We start from the raw sequence: 14034 nt of genomic DNA, 5'->3' as shown, positions 1-14034 counted from the left end.
GTTCCAAGCAACACTTTGTAAGCAATGAGCCGTTAAGTAACTTACATTGTAAATGACTGTCATTATTTTTGCAGAACCTACAAAACATAAAGTCGTCTTCCTCATTTACTGGCTCTGCAATAGTTAATGAACTCATTCCACTCTTGAAGTTATTCTGAGTGCAGAGAAAGACTTTTTCAATGAGAAAAAGCAATATTAATACGGATTTTTATTGCTGGAGATGACAAAATAATTCAGATCATTTCATCTCTGTTTAAGTAAAATAATCTTTCGTATTTTTATTTTTACAGTAAACAGAATACATCTGCACTCGTATTAAATCTTTCCTCCACACTTCTTAAAAAGTTTTTAAGCAATAGGCAGAAAGGATAAAAATGCTGAGATTTCTCAAAAGGATTTGGATGCTCAATTAAATGAACAGGAATTAAGCATGCCATCCTGCAGGCAGCTCTGCAAATATCAGTTTCTCTTGAGAAGGGCATGATCCCGTCATTTTTACTCAGGCAAAATTTCCGTTTGTCTTCACCAGCAATTTTGCTTGAAAGCCAACAGCTTGATTGAAATTTGCCCTTTAAAACAGCATGATTAAAACCAGTTGCAGCTCTGTTAAACTACATATATGTTCTTAGTATTTCTAGCAGATATATATTATCAAACTAATTATCTCAGATGTGTCAGAGGAACACGTCAGGTTCTCATTACTTTTGGTAAAGATACTTTTTAATGAATTGCTATTTAAGTTTGATGTAATTAAAATATTAAAATTGCTTATTTAAAACATGATGGGCCAAATCCTCCTGGAACTCATATGCATGAAACACCAGTGATTTCATCCCTTAAATGATTTTAGAAAATCTCTGAACAAGCGGGTGTCTTTGCCGTATCTTAGAAACATGCAGTTGTTTGACTTCCAATCGACATCGATAGACCAAGAATAATTACAGCATCGAAAACGGTGAAGGCTAAATACCTGGGTAGCCTAAGATTCAACTCAAAGGCTGTCTACTGCTTAAATTTCACTGGATCCCTCCAGCAGAACTCTGCTGTGACAGAAGGGAGCACAGACCTTGCGTTGGCCTTTCTATCCAGGGACAATTTTAACCTCAAAGGAAACACTGAAGGCCTGAACTTGCTGCATCACCACGTTCAATAAAACATTTGCTATTGACTTCACTAGGATCAGAATCAAGACTTCAATAAAGGCTTTTTTATAAGGAGTCCATTTGGAAAACAGTTGGGATTTCAAGCACATATATTAAACAAAGCATTTGGATTCTTTAATGTATGAAGGATACATGAAAAAATGGCTGTCCAAATTTACCTGGCAAAACCATTGCATTTTAAAAGTCAAATCTACAGCATTGCAAGGTATTGCAAGTAGTTTTACAAAAATAAATCTTTTTACTCCTAAAGATAGCTGCAAGTGGCCTCTCTTCAGGCTTTTCCAATTGTGTGTAAATAATCCCTAGCGACGGCCAGAGTAGTCCTGTTAAGCCTTTCTTCTTCAGTTGTGCCATGCATCTGACAAACCAAAACAGAGAATGCTTTCATTCCAGAAATCTTGCATATTATTTGTGGTGAAGGTAGGCTGCACAGGAATTACTTGCTTTTTTTTTTTTTTCCAGTGGTGCCATGGGCTAAGTATACTCGCAATAAAATGTTTTAAAAATAGGATTTACTATGACTTCCATGGATCTTGGGGGAAGAAGGAAGCTAAAGGGGGGATTGAAATAATAAGGTCAATTGTAAATTTTTTTTTTAATATAAAATTGGACTCCGATGGCAGGCAGCAGAGCCCCATCCAGACAGGTTTAACTGGCATCCTTCCAAAAGTGAGATGAAAGGTCCTCTGAGTAGTAATTGTCTAAATGGAACAGACTCTGATTATTGTGCAACTTCTTCATCTACTTTATTGTACCTTTATAATTAAATGATGTAATTCCTTTTTTTCCTTTCTTGTTTTCCTCTCAACTAGTGCAGGAAAGCATCTGAGCAACGTTGTCGTAGGATGCAGACAGACCCTGTGGCTTCCAGGGTTTTTTGTGGGTCTCTGCAAGTCGTATACAAGATGTTATGAGCTGCTGGTTGCCAAAGCAGGACATAAACTCTGCCTTCTCCCAGCCACGAATGGACACTTACCTGCATTTCAACTCTCTGCTTGCTTAGTGGTGGAGGTGGTTGCTTCACTGGGATTTTTTGATAGGGTGAGGGAATGCTGCTTTTGCTAGAAACTCGGTGGTAAACAGGCAAACAATTGATCTAATAGGATATAGGGAACACCATATCCAAAGGGGTGTTAGGCAGCAGAGCTATTTAATTCACAGAGGAGACTGGACAGACACCTGAGAACTGGAAGAAGCTTAGAGTATTGTGCTGAACAGACCCAGAGCCAGTGTTTCCTGACTCCGCAAGGCTTTAGGGATCAGGGGTGAAACTCCGGTCCTGAGATGCTAAAAGACTAGATCAGATGCGAAAGCAGAATCAGAGGACCAGCTTTGTAAGCTCTTTCTTTTTGACCGGTCCTTCTGTACAAGACTGCTTTCCCTCAGTCCCAGTAGCCCATTTGCAGGAATAAAGATTATTCAGGTGAGTAAAAGTTAGCAAGACTGGGCCCTGGGTTTGCATGTTCAACTCCAATAATTTCTTTATTGACTGCAACTTCTGTTGTTTCTGGTTTGATTTTTTTTTTTCATTCATGATAAGAAAGCGAACAAATTAACTGCCTGATTTTGATGCAGCTTTAGAATAATCTTCAGGCCTTTGGTCTCATGCCTGCCTGCCTCTCCCTGAGTATGCTTACTTGTGACAATCTGTTTTAATTCATTGCCTATTTAGCTAATTGTATTATTATGAAATATGCACCTGGGTTCTATGGAAATATAAAAAAGGGATAGGAGAAATATAAATAGGACCAACTATTTTATGTATGCATTAGTGTCTATTATATCTATCCATAAGAAATCTGAAGTAACAGATCTCCAGTTTTTCTAGAAAATTCCAACATAAACGTTTTGATTTATTTGCCAGAAAGTAAAAGCTAATAAATACAGAATAGAATTACAGAAGTGACCCAGTCTATTCAGAAACAAAACTGTTTTTCAAAACCACTGGCATCAGAATACTGCCAAGTACCATAGGGCCTGATCCTGCCACAAGCCATTGCCTACAGCTTGTATTAATTTCAGCAGAGTTCATAAGCAGAATAACTGCAGGGCATTTGCAAAGCTAGTTTGGCTCGTAATGACCATTTTTTGTTATCCTTTGATAGACAAACCTACCATCCCCAATAATAGAAGTTTCGCCTAGGGAAAAATGTAGGATCTGTATCAAAATAAATGAATCACTCAAATCCTGTCCAGCTTAAAAAAAAAGAAAAAAACCCCACACCAACCCTTAATAGTATTTACATTCAGTTACATATAGCATTATACACAATATTTGGGGCCAGAACCTGCATTAGTTTATCCAGTTCCGGAAGAGGTGTGCCAGATTAAATTAACATCTGGCAGAGGAAGAAGAGTAAAAGGCCGATGTACCAATAACATCCTCTTTTATATGGTATTTGCCCTGGAGCTCATACAGAGAGAGGTTTCATCTGTGCAGGAATATGTACCCCAGACAGGGTATTTGATTACTACAGGTAGAGAACATCTGCAGCTCTTCACACCTGCACAGGGCATGCTCTGCCCAGGCACCCACCCCTGCAACCTCTAACTCCAGACGAGTGTCTGCCACAGAAGAAAAACTAATAAAACAAGGTGGTGCTGTCAGGATGAACCTAGAATACCTGCCTTATTTTGCACTCGTAGCTGTTCTCAACATTGGACAGCGATGGCAAATGTGCTTATTCCACTTTCATTGTATAGCTGAGGGTCATAAAGAAACAGTCTAGTAGCTGGCCTTACATGGCAACAGGGACACTAGTTGACTACTCATGTAAAGCTGGTTCTTTCTAATTCAGTGATTCCAGCACACAAGGATTTTTAACAGATGAGTATTTTACATTACCTTTTGGTAAGGGGAGAGAAAAATCCATTAGTTCTTTTTGATCTAACAAAACATAAAGCGGACAAGCAATCCTATAATATCTCCAGTTCTATTTCTGAGCAAGTCAAACACTTTATTTTATCAAATTGCCATTACACTTGCTTTTCTATGTTTTAATCTGGAGCTGCCAAAGGAACACACCTCTACAGCATTAGTGCTAATGTGTGTGACTTCATCATGGCTGAGAGTTATAGTGTAAGCAGATCCTCACTCCAGAAGGACCATCAAACAAACTAGAATGTTGGTATTCAGTGTTACAAGTCTCCCTCCCTTAACACTTGTCTCAATGTACAATGAAGTTGGTTAAATGTGTATGAAAAAACCTTTAAAGTGGGCACGGAGTGACACGCACCGATATTTGCACATACCTCCCTTATGTGCACAATTTGCACTTCTGACCTTGGGGCAGCGACTCTGCGAAGTGGCTATCTGGCCATCTGCAGACACATATGTCCAGGAATATGTGTGCAGGAACGCATGCTGTACCTGAGCCCGGGAATCCCTTGCTACCAGCTGAATGGTGTTTATTTAGAGTTAGTTCACTACACACACATGCACACTCATACGCACACACAAACACACACAGCAGGCTCTTTCGAAGACTACCTTCTCTTGCATTTAACCACCTCAGCTTGAGTTGCCACATTTTCTCTATAGCTAACACTTAGCAGAGCTGCCGTTACACATAACCCAGTGCAAGGCAATTTCAGCAGTTTCTGACAGGAGAAATGGACATTCCTGAACCCTGGACAAGGCAGGCGATGAAAGAGGAACGAGTCTCACTTATTTCAAGATGAAAAACCTCTCTAATAACTGAAACTCCATTTGCCAAAGGTGAGCTCTGGTGACATGTTCGCCCGCTGCCAAGGTTGAATTTCTTTGTTTATGCCCCGAGCACAGTGAGCACACGTGGCAGAGTGATCCAGCCCTCCGCGGCCAGCACAGCACATCTGCGCCCTCACCTAGACGGAGAAGAGGAATCCCTCCCTCGGCACTGAAACTGGCAGCAGGGTGCCAGGGGGCTGACAGGCTTTGGACACGTTCACTTGTCCATTACAAATGGGACCGAAGCCACCAGTTCATTTCATAGGGGTCATTAAATAGCAACTAGACATTAAGGTCACTAGCAACACAGACAGGATCCCAACTAGTGATCTAGGTTCCCTGCTACACCACCTGTTTGTACCATTCCAGTGCAAGTCTACACCATGCTACTCACCTCTACTGCTCACTTTTAAAACATACGGAACAAAATGTATACATTGGCAAACACATGTGAGAGTATATCCCTCGTGAATAATTAGCTTTAAGCAGTAATTCTGCCTGCAATGTCTGAAGAGGGAATTAATGCAGGCTATCAAGGGAGTTTGGGACAGAGAACACACTTAGAAAATAAGTATTTTTAAAGATTGCACGGTGTAAGAGGCAATGATTTCACTGCAATGGAAATAAACCGCTGGGGAATCATCTGAATGTAGCAGAAGAACCATGGGAGGGAAATGTTATTTTGTTGTATAGAGTAACCATGCCGTGGGTAGCAAAGATGCTGTCATCCTTTACTGAAACCCTCATCATCCTGCAAAAACATACATCTTCTGTAGACAGGATGCTTAGACTGGGTTTTATGCATATCTCCCCTTCTTATACTTTCGGATCAAAGAAACATTTGAGGCAAACTGACCATCACCTTGAACTGGTACCTTGGGGGAAAAAAGAAGAAGAAGGACCAAAAGACAAGAAAAAACATAGCACAAAAATGCTACAGGCAAACAGATGCATCTCCACCCCAAGAGAAAATTATTCCTTTCTAACGCTCCTAATAAATTCATTTAATGTTTTGTAGACATTGAAAATACTCCAAAACATAGCTTAGTGTAAACAGCAAGCTGGGTGTCCTCCTGCTCTTTACCATTTCTCTTTGTTTACTCTCCATTTGAGGATAGAAAAAGCCTACATGTGAGCACTGCAAATGGTGTATTTCGGGACTGATGGGGCATTTGGTAAGGGAATGATGAAATACAGACATATGTAGCCTCCAATAAAATAATATGTACTTTGCCTGAGTCACCAGGGTCAAAAAAAAAAAAAAAAATCCAATGTCTGCTTTATTAATACTTTTTATTTGTATGTGGAAAATAATCTGATACCATGGTGATGGGCGGACTATATTAAGCTTAGAAAGACAGAGACATGAGAGAGACATTCTGGGGTGTGTCTGCTCTCACCCCCACTGCCTTTTTGCTCCCAAAACCCCACGCCTCAGCAGTAGAGACCCCGTGGGAAACTGCCCTGGCAGTGCTTCGGGAAGCGATGCCCAGCCAGGCCAGTTCACCCATCGCAAGGAGAGGTACTTGGCTAGAGACGCCAGCTCCCATCTGTGAGCCCAAATGGCTCTGCTCAGCCTCTGCTCAGCTCGGGAAGACTTGGCACGTTCATTTGGTAAAAAACAGCCCTTACCTTTGGCAATCAGCTCCTCCAGCTCTTGGTCGAATCCTTGTCGGTGGCATTTCCTCCAGAGCCCCATGTTGGTCGAGTTGTACTGTCTGTTGCACTCATCGACTGCGCTCATAGCAAAGATCTGCCTCCTGTTTCTTGCCAAGAGGAGTTTCCCTTCCCAGCGGTCCAACCTAGACCTGCTGGCCCTGAGAGGCAGGTTGTTGTTGGAGTTATAAATGAAGCCAGGATCATTTCTCTTAGTGGTGATGCTCTTGCACCTCTCTCTGTGCTTCCTGGCATCAGTTTCGTACCAATGGTCAGAGCAGATTGCCACAGCCAGCATGCCCAGGGCACACAGAGCTAAAGAGAGGCCAGCATACAGCAGTAACCTTCCAGCAGCCATACCTCAGCTTCACAGAAACACCATGGACATCTTCACAACAGGCAAAGCCCTTGAGCGTGAGACCACGCAAAAGCCTCCGGAGCAGCTGCTAGGTGTCACTTGGCAGAGACTGCCTCAAACATCCCCAACTCCCGTGGCTCACATCCACGCTGCGGAGGGATGCTGAGAGCACTACAAAGTTCTGCCCTGGAGGCAGTCCTGGAGTCTCATCTGCCTCTTCTCCTCTGCGGAGGAGACCTGGCGAGGAGAAACGCAGCCTTCCACTTCGAACGGGAGCGAGCCAGCGACCCACCTATACAAAGATGTCCTGCTCCCCTCGCCAGGAGCACCCGAGCGGCAGGGGCCGAAGGAATATAGCCCCCTGAAGAGACCTGAAAGCTACGGCTAGTCAGTCCATTAATCTCTTTCAATCTGGCCAGCTCAGAAATCCAGAAGAGATGGCTTTCAGATCAGCAGGCTCACCACAGCATCGTCACAGGACAGAAAAAGTTCAACAGCTAGAGACCTCCCGCTTGCACGCAGCCGGTTATCCCGGTTTCAGGAACGGGTGACTCGCCTTTTCTTTGTCAGTGGCTCAGCAAGGGCATCATCCTCTGGACGGTCGGTCGCTCGCTTGGGTTTAAAGCGGGGTCGAGGGGGAGGGAGCAAGAGGGGGGGGGCAATCCGTTGTCGTGGCCGCTGCTGCCGCCGCCGTCTTAAATCGCGGCTAAAACACAACCTCCCCGGCAGGATCTGGAAACGCGGGCGCGCACGGGTCTCTCCCTCAGCAGACTTCGCCGACAGTCACTGACATCTTGCCTTCGCCGACACCTCGGCTTCTCTCTGCCAGCCTCGTCGTCTGCGCTGTCATCCAGGCAGCGTAACGCCCCGATCCCTTCCCCCGGAGCGCCCCGGCGGCAGCCTCCCCGCTCCCGGGCCGGGGAGAGGCGGCGGGGGCAGCCCCGGCCCCGGCAGGACCCGCCGCCGACCGCGCACCTCCCGTTAGGCAGCGCTGGAAGCGGTCCTCGGCCCCGGCATCGTTCTTCCACACACACGCACACGCCCCCCCCCGCCGCCACCGCCGCCACCACAGCCACCCCCCCTTTCCGCTGGGATGGGAAAAGCTTCCTTCGTCCCCGGCGCTGGGATGTGTTGTGCACAGTTTTGCTAACGCGGCGGCACGTTAGCCATCTGCAAGATGAAGGCGGGCGGGCTGGGCTACGGCTGGCTGAAAAGGATGCTAAGGGATGGGGAGGGGAGGGAGGTCGGGGGAAATCGAACCAAAACAAACAGGGGCGGCGGGGGGGGAGCTACACACCTTACACGGGGAGAGGAAAGCAGCCCCTAACTGTTGTCAACAGCTTTCGGTCTGCACCATTTCTCTGCCATATGGCCCGATCTTCACGACGGAGCTGAGATTTTTAGCTCGGCAGCTTCGTACGAATCGTATCCCCAGCATCAGCAGTTATATATTCAGACATTTTTTTTTTCTCCTTAAATTTCCACTCCCTTTCTCTCTAATGGGAATAACTCACCCATCTTGTAGAGATCAAGTGCAACAGAAGGCGAGCTGGAGTCCCCAAGCTTTAGAAATCTCATTTCACCGTTTTTAACCCAAATAAGAGCGAATCCAATCTTCTGTACACCTGGGAATCTTTCCTTGTTCAAACACCGAGCCCTGCAGCCTTGGCTAAAGCCTACAGACAGAGAATACAGAGCGCTGAGCCAAAAGCCAGTGATGTCACCCATGCAACGTGAGACTCATTTCTTATTTCTCTAGCCTCCTTAAAGATAAACTGCACCACTTCCCAGGCAGGAAATGTCGAAGCCTTACTTTTTTAAGATGGGAAAATGCAAAACCTGGATTTAACTGGCTCCTGCTCATTCTTGGTCACAAGCCCTTACATTGTGTCAACCAAATCCAAGACAAGCGGAGCTGTTTCTTACCGCATGAAAAAAATACCAACCTACTACGTAACACAGAGCATGAGCTTGGAAAAACCCTGGATTCAAGACCTTCTGTGTGATCCAGAAAACTGAGGCCTCCAGACTCTGAACTGTACTGTTTAAAAAGGAAATAAGCACGGGCATTTGCCTTGCATCAAAAAGCTCCGGTTCCTGGCACATCCTGGTCTGTGAGCACCACAGCATCCTGGAGCTGGTGGAGGGACCTAGTTAGCCCCATGCAATATTTGGCTCCCCCACACCAGCAACTCCACGGCACGAATAGCAAACAACGCAGTCGCTCCTACTGCACCAAAATGTCCACAGCCCGATGCATCTCCACGGACGACTGCCGCCGAAATCTACATCCACGCTGGATCCCACCAGCTTTTGGCCCCTGAAGCCCAAGCTGTGTTATCTGAATAGAAAATAAGCACAGCCTTTATTGGAGCCCCTGGGTTGGTGATAGCCCTTGGCCCCAAGAGGGGAGTGCTGGGATTTTGCTGGCTTTTAACCCTAGCTACAGAAATTGTACTTGCTCCAGTGGGGAGAGCAGAGGAGGAACATAGTAGCTCTTCATGTATCAGAAGTACATACTTGGACTTTCTTGTGGAATACAGCTGCATCAGAAAAAAACACACAGCTGGATCCTACCAGTTTTGGCCCCAAACTAAACTGTATAATCAAAAAAGGCAAGATGTCTCTTTCCATTTTACCTGGCAAAACCAGGTCCCAAGTCAGCTGGGATTTTCAGCTGTGGACAGGCATTTCTCCCATTAAGCAATTTTTGGTTTGAAAGGTACTATATTGTCTAACCCCCTTCCATGATTACAAAACTTGCAAAGGAAAGTTGGTCATCCAAACCACAGACATTGTGATCATCCGCATCCTCTGAAACAGCTCTATTGCAAAATTTCAATGTTATGTTATGAATATTAACTCTATCTGGAAAGCTCTAAAGTTAATTGTTTTTTTGAAACAAGGCACTGATTTAAGTTTCTTTTTAGCAGTAACCTCCCTTTGTTGTTCATAATAAAGGCAAATATTTAAGGACCCGAGGCTTTTTAAAAACAGTTAAGCACAGGTGGATCCACTTCTATAACTGGATTTTTCAAGCAACTACATGTCAGTAAGTACATAAAAAGAATTAAATTTTATAGTAGGCTTGGAGTAGCCATACTTGCTGTCTGTTCGGAGATAAAATTTAGAGGTTTGTGGTCAAAAGCTGCTGGCTCCTATAAGAAGACAGCGAACAGGTTTCTTGTATTGCACCCACACAGAGATGAGAGTGCACCTGGATTTCTTTGTCAATTTTTAGCATCAAGTCTCAAGCTGGAGGAGGAGAACAGGGAACAAGCCTAATTTTACCAAACGTGGTTTTTGGCTGATAGGATTGTTGGATTTTCGATTTAAGCACAAGAGTCTGCTACATTTATTCCCTATTTAGACTGAACTGGAAGACAGAACTGTTTTCTGTCTAAACTTCCAGTTTAGACAGAACTGGAAAACTGGGGGTAAGAGCAAAATGGAGGACTCAGCTACTAGAGCTGTTTTTCTCATGATATTGGCCAAAGATACGTTAGGGGACAGGAAAATCATATAATGTAATCATACCTACATTTTTTTTTCTAGTTTAATATTAGGATTACAGTCCAAAGAGCCAAGATTTTGTTGGACCCAGGCAGGTCCAGGTGCCGGGTTTTTCCATGACACTCCAAGGCAGTAAGAGAGTTTGGGGCAGGGGGACTTTTGTCCCTGGAGAAGCCAGACTTGTTCCCTCTTCTTATTCTTAAATATGGGTTTGAAAGCCAAAAATTGGCATGCAGTTCCAGGTTTTATCTTTTTCTCTGAAAAGACATTTCAGTGGCAGTTTCTATGCATTTTTATTTTTTTGCTTGCATTTGTAGCTTTATCAGATGGCAATCTATATCCTCCTGCAAGTCACCTTAAATATATAAATGTAGGAGAAAGTGTTGGATTTCAGATGAGCTCCACTTTGACTCTTAGAATTAAACATTTCTCTCCCTCATCATCATTATCTCCTTTTCTTTTCAGGAGGGGCAGAATATTGCTTGCTGCAGGCGTTAGGAACCTTTCCTCTGTCTCTTCACAGGATTATTATAGACAGCCCCTTCTCAGCGCAAACAGATCATTATTAAAGTCTTTTCCTCCCACCCCCGCCTCGCCACAGGGGGAAAAAAACAATCCTTGTCGATCTTCAGATGAATGTAAGCTGGGAGAAAGGCATTAAAAAAACCCCAAAAAACTCCACACACACTTGGGCACACTACATGAAAACTATTCCCTACAGTGAATTAAGGGCATCTTGGCAAAGGAAGGTAATTCATGGGTCTTAAATGAATTGGGGAGTGAAAATGCAGTTTTAGTAAAGGATTGAAAGCTGAGGCTTTCCTTTCTGCAGGTTACGATTTCAGTGATCCAGAGGGAAAGCTAAAGCACATGGTTGCACAGGAAAAATGTCTGAAGGCATGGGACAGAGAAGTGGAGCCCGGCGAGTCTGTTCAGAGCAAATTCCTTGTGACAAGCCCTGTGCACTGCCTGCTAGACTTCACCACGGATGTTATCTTACAGACAGGGCCGGTCTCCTCTCCATTCTCTCCCAGGATCGTTTCCGCTTTCCTTAGCATCCTCCAGCTACCATCTCCCACCGCCTTCCAGGAAAGCTTCAGACACAAAAGCAAAGGGAGCGCCTATACGAAGCAAGGTACACACAGGCGGGGTGTTGGGTTAGAAGCGGGGAAAGGCAGAGTTAATGGACAACCAATTGCAATTTGCTTTTCTTCGGGTTTTTTGTTACATCAAAATGACCTCCACCATATTTTTCTTCTTCCTCCTCTGTTTTTTTTTCTTTTAAAGAAAAAGAGTTCAGTGCCATCTAGTGGGGGAGGGGATTGAGCAAGTCAATGTTCTTCCCATTTCCAGGGATCTGTACCACTAACTGTTATTCAACAGGGAGAGATGGTCCTCAGTATTTTCATCTCATTCAGGAGATGAAAGTCCTCAGATCTTTGTGATCTTCATGTCCCAAGAGGTGATGTTTAATTTACATGGGCTCCAGCCTTCATTCTTTGTAATGAACCACCTACTGAAGACAAAGGAACTCATACTAGTGTTGTATTACTTGGAGTAGCACTGGCTCTGGAGGCAGTTCGCTGCTCTAATTACAGGATTTCAAATACAAGACAGTAATCAAACCAAACACAGATATAACAAATTATATCTACTAATGCTTTTTATCGTTCCAATGCACCTTGGATACCGGTGGGGGTGAATCCTCAGCATGCCAACCCTTCTACTAACACAGACATAAAAGATGCTGCCTATCCCATAGAAGCATCTTATGATAACTCCCACAAACACTTGACCCATCAGTCAAACAGATTTTGGGGTGTCCAGGTGACTCAGAACCAAGCAGATGCTCTACAAAGGAAGATCTGGACCACAAAACACCATATAAAAGTTTGTTGACTAAAACCTGGGCATCTAAACCAGCTGTTAATTCTCCTTCTATCATTTTTTTTTAATAGAAAAAGGCATTTTCAGAGGGAAACATCAGCCAGCTGCATAAACACAACCTAGCCATACACACACACACACACAGACACGCGGAGATTAGGCAGACAGCTATGTACACACTAGTGTTTAGCTGTGCACACACTAGTATCTAGCTGCACACACCAGCACCTAGCTGGACATCTTCTGCCCTCTCCCCTGCCAACTCCCCAAAGGCATTTGTTTTGCTCTCTCTAAAAAACCCATTTTGATTGCAAAGTTAAGCAAGTTCGTGAATGCCAGATTTAAGATCACCCATGCAACATTAATTCACCCCTTATGCAAACACATTATGATACAATCTTTAATTACATTATTTTTGTTTCCATGGGTCTCCTGCTTTTTTCAGCACAAAGGATGGATGTTGCTCACTTAATGAACGCTATTCAAATTTTCTCCTATCCTTATCATCCAATGTGTGGTGCATGTACTATTTACTGCAGAGCATCCAGAACTTGTATTGAATACAGAATGATTAATTTCCTCATGGGCCTTTCTATAGTGGTGTTCTCATTGTAGTGTTTGAGGGCTGTTTTTTTTACGAACATCAATGAATTTATCTTCACAGCTCCCTGCTGAGGAACAGAGATAAAAGCCAATATTTTCAAACATGTCAGTGTATTTTGGGTGCTCAATTAAAGAAGCTTAGAACCAAAACTTTCAGAGTGCTTAGCACTTTCCTTCCTCAGAGAACAGCTCCCAGTTACCTTGGCTCTAGACACAGCGGGCAGTATTTCTACAAATTAGTGTATGGGTGACTGAACCTGGATACACAGAAAATGGGGACCACATGGACAGTAGTTGGGAAGAATGTCATTTATCTGAGTCACCTAGCTTCATAACAGCAACTCTCACAAAGGGTGAAATAAAATCCAATTTTCAATTTCAATTCAATTGCCTGAACCATGTGTCCATGATTTTTCCTACCTGAATTCATCTGCTAGGCTCACTACACAGCCTCCAAACTCTTCACCAAACAGCTGCCAACTCAGGACTGCAGAGTCCTCGTTCATCCATCATCTACCATGAATGGAAACAGAATTTGTGTAGAAAGTAGGATCTGATCGTGTATCTTACTTCATGAACACAAGACACAAGTGAATGGCAATTCATGGGCAATTTTTATTGTGGTGTTTTCTTAGTCTTGATTTAGTGACCTGAAGTTGTGACAAACAGGAGAAGCATGCATGAGCTGACACAAAATTAATCAGGGGGTCAGCGGCTGAATGGAGTGTAACATCTAAAGAACAGATTTGTTTGGAGAGGAAGCAAAATTAATTGCTGGGCAGAAAGTGGGAAGTCATGTAGGTGAGCAGTCCTATGTCATCTTTCTCAATAAAGCTGAGGGAATGGCCAACCCTAAATGGCCTCACACAAAGACAGGTAAAAGACAGTACCCAACTAAAAAGAACCACAGTATGATGCTGTTTTTCCAAAGACAAAACAAAACAAAACAAATGACTGGGAGCTTTCCACTAAAATTGCTTCCTCCTGTGAAAACTTACTCTTTATTATTTAGCTGTCAACTGTCAAAACCACATCACTGTTAACAACCTAAGGCTACGCTGTGGACACAGCTATGTATGATAACCACTGCTTCTCATCAGAACATCTCCAAGAATATTTTTAAGCTCAGGCAAAACAAGGATGAA

General features: G+C 43.7%; 1 protein-coding gene across 1 annotated transcript in view; it reads right to left on the bottom strand.

The window, feature by feature from the left end:
- The window catches only part of TMEM178B (transmembrane protein 178B), a 235426-nt gene extending 226684 nt beyond the window's left edge, over window positions 1–8742 (bottom strand). Inside the window, exon 1 of the mRNA XM_030040980.2 lies at window positions 6505–8742. Within this exon, the coding sequence (XP_029896840.1) occupies window positions 6505–6886 (382 nt within the window). The 5' untranslated portion in view covers window positions 6887–8742. The remainder of the gene's footprint in view (window positions 1–6504) is intronic.
- Between the last annotated feature and the right edge of the window lie 5292 nt (window positions 8743–14034).

This window comes from Aquila chrysaetos, chromosome 17 (assembly GCF_900496995.4).
Source record: "Aquila chrysaetos chrysaetos chromosome 17, bAquChr1.4, whole genome shotgun sequence".
NCBI classification, from domain to species: domain Eukaryota; kingdom Metazoa; phylum Chordata; class Aves; order Accipitriformes; family Accipitridae; genus Aquila; species Aquila chrysaetos.
The sequence above is the reverse complement of the archived record's forward strand: the minus strand, read 5'-3'. Positions and strand labels throughout refer to the sequence as shown.